This window comes from Entelurus aequoreus, linkage group LG05 (assembly GCF_033978785.1).
Source record: "Entelurus aequoreus isolate RoL-2023_Sb linkage group LG05, RoL_Eaeq_v1.1, whole genome shotgun sequence".
Classification (NCBI taxonomy): domain Eukaryota; kingdom Metazoa; phylum Chordata; class Actinopteri; order Syngnathiformes; family Syngnathidae; genus Entelurus; species Entelurus aequoreus.
The window spans coordinates 4,312,739-4,318,738 of NC_084735.1; the positions used below are offsets into that span (position 1 = coordinate 4,312,739).

At 38.1% G+C, this 6,000-nt stretch overlaps 1 protein-coding gene across 2 annotated transcripts in view; it reads left to right on the forward strand.

Annotated features, from left to right (window-relative positions):
* LOC133650033 (nuclear pore complex protein Nup153-like) overlaps positions 1–5,217 on the forward strand; it is a 60,515-nt gene extending 55,298 nt beyond the window's left edge. For both annotated transcript variants that reach the window (XM_062046789.1, XM_062046790.1), the window contains one exon: positions 4,208–5,217. In XM_062046789.1, the coding sequence (XP_061902773.1) occupies positions 4,208–4,295 (88 nt within the window). In that variant the 3' untranslated portion in view covers positions 4,296–5,217. The remainder of the gene's footprint in view (positions 1–4,207) is intronic.
* The last annotated feature ends 783 nt before the right edge of the window (positions 5,218–6,000 follow it).

Here is a 6,000-nt window from a genome sequence, read left to right on the forward strand (position 1 = left end):
TGAACTCACCGTAGTTTGTTTACATGCATAACTTTCTCCGACTTCCTAGGACGTGTTTTATGCCACTTCTTTTTCTGTCTCATTTTGTCCACCAAACTTTTAACGTCATGCGTGAATGCACAAAGGTGAGTTTTGTTGATGTTATTGACTTGTGTGGAGTGCTAATCAGACATATTTGGTCACTGCAAGCTAATCCATGCTAACATGCTATTTAGGCTAGCTATATGTAGGGATGATGTTTGATAAGGAATTATCGAGTTCGAGCCTATTATCGAATCCTCTTATCGAACCGATTCCTTATCGATTCTCTTATGGAGTCCAGATAGGTTGTATATGGAAAAAAAAAACACAAAACACAATATTTGGTTTAACAAAAGCTCACTTTTATTATATAATAAAAAAATAAAATCTAATAAATGAATAAATATTGACTGTTACCCACCTAAAAAAATAAAATAAAATAAATAAATATTGACTGTTGTTACCCAAAGTATATTAAGTGGGATTTTTCAGAGAAACAAATATATACAGTAACACTAAAACAAGCTGTCTCTGTGATCACTATAGGTGTATAAATAATAATATAGTGTTAAATAAAATCAGTCCCTTGGGCACAAAACTAAAAATAATACAGCTCTCCAAAAAGTGCACTTCTGCTGCTATTTGACATAACTGTTTGTTATGATGCTTTGACATTTTTGCACTTTATTTCTTTATTGAAAGAAAATTCTATGAAGAGAAAAGTTGTTTGCAAATGTGGTTACAATGCTAAAAAATGAAAAGTTAAAGCTAAAAAAAGAAATACACTTTATTGAGTTAACATTATTTCTTTATAGGGGGAAAAATGTTATGAGCGAGAGAATATAACAACTACACTACCCAGCATGCAACGGGAGTGACGAGCATGCGCGGTAGCCCCGAAAAGTGTTGCATGTTGCCACGCTGTGAAAGTAAACGTCAAGAACTCAGCCAACACGCCTCGTCTGCATTATTTATAATTAGACAGACAACACATCTACAGTGTGATTTTGTTTTGTTTACAAGGAAAGAAAAACAAAAGTTAAAAAAGGGAGATATGTTGTATATATATGTATGTGCTGCGGTTGTTTTAAGAAGGTTGCGACAGCTGCCGTAAAGGAGGTGCGTTGCTAGCCTGGTTGCTATGTTTCCGGTTGGTCGTAAAAGTGTTGGTCATGTGTTTTACCCTGCTAAAATCTCTCAGTAAAGTTATTCGATGGATTATAGCTTTGGTTTTGAACTTTATTACACCTTGGAGCGCTTTTTCCCGTCCATTGTTTTCCTGCTTTCGCTATCTGCGCCTAATGACTGAGCTACGTGACGTCATTTCTTGTGATGTCCCACGGAGCATTTCTGGTCGGGACGGGATTCGAATAAAGAATCAACTCTTTTCCTTTACTATAGTGGTCTCGATAACGGGTACCGGTTCTCAAAAAGGGATTCGAGTCCGAGGACTCGGTTCTTTTCTTATCAAACAACCGGGAAAACCGGTTTCGGGTATCATCCCTAGCTATATGTACATATTGCATCATCATACCTCATTTGTAGCTATATTTGAGCTCATTTAGTTCCCTTTATTTAGTTCCCTTTAAGTCCTCTTGATTCACACTATCTGTATGTAATATGGCTTTTAATTTTTTGCGGCTCCAGACAGATTTGTTTTTGTATTTTTGGTCCAATATGGCTCTTTCAACATTTTGGGTTGCCGACCCCTGAGCTAAACAGACTCAATAACTCCACTGTGACGTTTTGGTGAATTTACTGAGGAATTTGTGAAAGTGAAACAATACAAAAAGAATGCTATTGTAAGTTAATAATACTAACAGACACTCGTAAACGTGTTAGCTAATGCTAATGACGCTAGCTTGCTTGATTACATAACGATAGCATGTACAAATATGAAAACACTCCCACATGGGACGCTTTAGTACGTAAAAATAGTTTTAGTTATATTGTAAAACTTACAAACGTGGCTTGGAGTGATGAATGAAAAATACGAGTAGAAACGCAATGGACAAACAGAAGACGGAGCGGCACATGTACTTCCGGTCCAAAGCTTTAAAGAGCAGGAAACACTTGCAGGCATTCCCCTCAGCTACACCTGCAGTGAGCAAACTTGTCCAAAAGATGGCGCCGTAGCACAAAAATGAAACGGCCTTTTCAGTGTCTTTGCACGTGTTTAATGAAAACTATTTGCTTTGTGGCCGTCAGCGGAGAAAAATCCATAAATTAGCGGCTCCGTTTATAAGCTGCCGGGGCAAAGCGTAGGAACAAAGTAGTGGCTTATAGTCTGACATTTACGGTACATAACGTAAAGTTTTTTGGTCACGTATTTGTTTCAACGTCAAGTACGTACAGTATCTTCTACTTCTTTCTGATGGCAGTATTTGTTTCAACGTCAAGTACGTACAGTATCTTCTACTTCTTTCTGATGGCAGTATTTGTTTCAACGTCAAGTACGTACAGTATCTTCTACTTCTTTCTGATGGTAGTATTTGTTTCAACGTCAAGTACGTACAGTATCTTCTACTTCTTTCTGATGGTAGTATTTGTTTCAACGTCAAGTACGTACAGTATCTTCTACTTCTTTCTGATGGTAGTATTTGTTTCAACGTCAAGTACGTACAGTATCTTCTACTTCTTTCTGATGGTAGTATTTGTTTCAACGTCAAGTACGTACAGTATCTTCTACTTCTTTCTGATGGTAGTATTTGTTTCAACGTCAAGTACATATCTTCTTTGTGATGGTAGTATTTAACATGGGGGTGTGTGTGTATTTGAGTTGTGTGATGTAGTACAAAATCCAAAACTAGTGAAGTTGTCATGTTGTGTAAATAAAAAGAGAATACAATGATTTGCAAATTCTTTTCAACTTATATTCAATTGAATAGACTGCAAAGACAAGATATTTCATGTTCACACTGACAAACTTTATTTTTGCAAATATTAGCTCGTTTGGAATTTGATGCCTGCGACATTTTTCCAAAAAAGCTGGCACAAGGGGCTAAAAAAGAGTGAGAAAGTTGATGAATGCTCATCAAAGACTTATTTGGAACATCCCACAGGTGAACAGGCTAATTGGGAACAGGCGGGTGCCATGATTGGGTATAAAAGCAGCTTCCGTGAAATGCTCCGTCATTCACAAACAAGGACGGGGCGAGGGTCACCACTTTGTCAACAAATGCCTGAGCAAATTGTTTAAGAACAACATTTCTCAACAAGGAATTTAGGGATTTCACCATCTACGCTCCCTAATATCATCAAAAGGTTGAGAGAATGTGGAGAAATCACTGCGCGTAAGCCATGATATTACACACCTTGGATCCCTCAGGCGCTACTGCATCAAAAAGCCACATCAGTGTGTAAAGGATATCACCACATGGGCTCAGGAACACCTCACCTGTCAGTAACTACAGTTGGTCGCTACATCTGCAAGTGCAAGTTAAAACTCTACTATGCAAAGCCAAAGCCATTTATCAACAACACCCAGAAACGCTTCGCTGGGCCCGAGCTCATCTAAGATGGACTGATGCAAAGTGGAAAAGTGTCCACATTTCAAATTGTTTTTGGAAACTGTAACAAAGAGGAAAAGACCCGTCCGGACTGTTCTAGGGTGAAAGTGTAAAAGGCAGCATGTGTGATGGTATGGGGGTGTATTAGTGGCCAAGACTTGGGTAACTTACACATCTGTGAAGGCACCATTAATGCTGAAAGGTACATACAGCTTTTGGAGCAACATATGTTGCCATCATGGACGCCCCTGCTTATTTCAGCAGGACGATGCCAAGCCAGACTGGCCTGCCTGTAGTCTGCCATTGAAAATATGAAGGCTAAAATATGAGAAGGGAGACTGTTGAGCTGTACGTCAAACAAGAATGGGAAAGAATTCCACTTCAAAAAATGTGTCTCCTCAGTTCCCAAACCTTTACTGAGTGTTGTTAAAAGGAAAGGCCATGTAACACAGTGGTAAAAATGCCCCTCTGACTACTTTGCTGCCATTCAATTCTAAGTGAATGATTAATTGCCAAAAATACCAAAGTTTGTCAGTGTGAACATGAAATATCTCGTCTTTGCCGTCTATTCAATTGAATATACGTCTTTTTATTTAGCATTTACATAACCTGACTACTTGACTGCTTTTGGGCTTTGTAGCATTAGAAGAGAGTGTGACACTGATGATTCTCTGCAGGTCATCCAAGTCCTTCACGCCGGCCCCCGCCGGCCAGCAGCCGATAGGCGGACGTAAGTTCAAGCAGGCGCGGCGCAGAAGGACGTAGACGTGCGGTGGTGTGCACGGCGACCGGGAGGACTTTCCCGGGGCAGGTGTGTGGCTTTTTGCTCCCACGTACGTCAGGTGGCTGATGTTGTCTGTTTCCACCTGCTGCTGACTGAAGTGTGACAACAATCATGTCCAGACTTAGTGCACACACAACCAAGGACTGTGGAGCTGCTGGATGTAAACTATATGTACACACTGTAGCTGTGTGTGTGTGTGTGTGTGTGTGTGTGTGTGTGTGTGTGTGTGTGTGTGTGTGTGTGTGTGTGTGTGTGTGTGTGTGTGTGTGTGTGTGTGTGTGTGTGTGTGTGTGTGTGTGTGTGTGTGTGTGTGTGTGTGTGTGTGTGTGTGTGTGTGTGTGTGTGTGTGTGTGTGAGAGCATATGAATGTTTGTAATTAAAAGGAGGCGAGGAAGGAAGGAAAGGAGGCGAGTGTACATGCACTGTTGGTTAGAACCTTTGTAAATGTGTGCTTTCCATGTGACTTCTTCCCACCTGCTCAGCTCTAATTGGCCTTTCAGCATTACCACCACTTGTAAATACTCGTTGTTTTCTTTTTCTTTTTTTAAATTCTCTGTCCCCATGACGGTCCTTTTCTTCCCGTGTCTGCAGTCGCTTGTTGTCGTTCCTATCTTCAAAGTTGCCCACATCCATTTAAAAAGGACTTACATGCAAATTGGAGAGCCTTTGATGACTGAAGGCTATTTGGCTTACTGATCCACTTTTGTTTGGACCAAAACCAGTATTGTACAAAGTATTAAGTATATATTTTTATATCGCAGCTTTAAATGGACAAGGGGGACTTTGGATGGTAAGGAAGTTGAGTTTAATTTGGAAGCCATGATGATTATTATTGTTATTATAATTATTACCAGATGAGTGATAAGACTTCAAAACCATGGTTCATTACTATCAATAAAACTATCAAATATTTCTGCTTTCTTGGAAGTTATTCAGCTGTTTACTTATAGTTGTTAAACAACACCATATCTATGCAGTTGTTAAACAATAATACCATATTTATGCAGGTGTTAAACAATAATACCATATTTATGCAGTTGTTAAACAATAATACCGTATTTATGCAGGTGTTAAACAATAATACCGTATTTATGCAGGTGTTAAACAATAATACCGTATTTATGCAGGTGTTAAACAATAATATCGTATTTATGCAGGTGTTAAACAATAATACCGTATTTATGCAGGTGTTAAACAATAATACCGTATTTATGCAGGTGTTAAACAATAATATCGTATTTATGCAGGTGTTAAACAATAATACCGTATTTATGCAGGTGTTAAACAATAATACCGTATTTATGCAGGTGTTAAACAATAATACCGTATTTATGCAGGTGTTAAACAATAATACCATATTTATGGTGTTAAACAATAATACCGTATTTATGCAGGTGTTAAACAATAATACCGTATTTATGCAGGTGTTAAACAATAATACCATATTTATGGTGTTAAACAATAATACCATATTTATGCAGTTAAACAATAATACCTTATTTATGCAGTTGTTAAACAATAATACCTTATTTATGCAGTTGTTAAACAATAATACCATATTTATGCAGTTGTTAAACAATAATACCATATTTATGCAGGTGTTAAACAATAATACCGTATTTATGCAGGTGTTAAACAATAATACCATATTTATGGTGTTAAACAATAATACCATATTTATGCAGT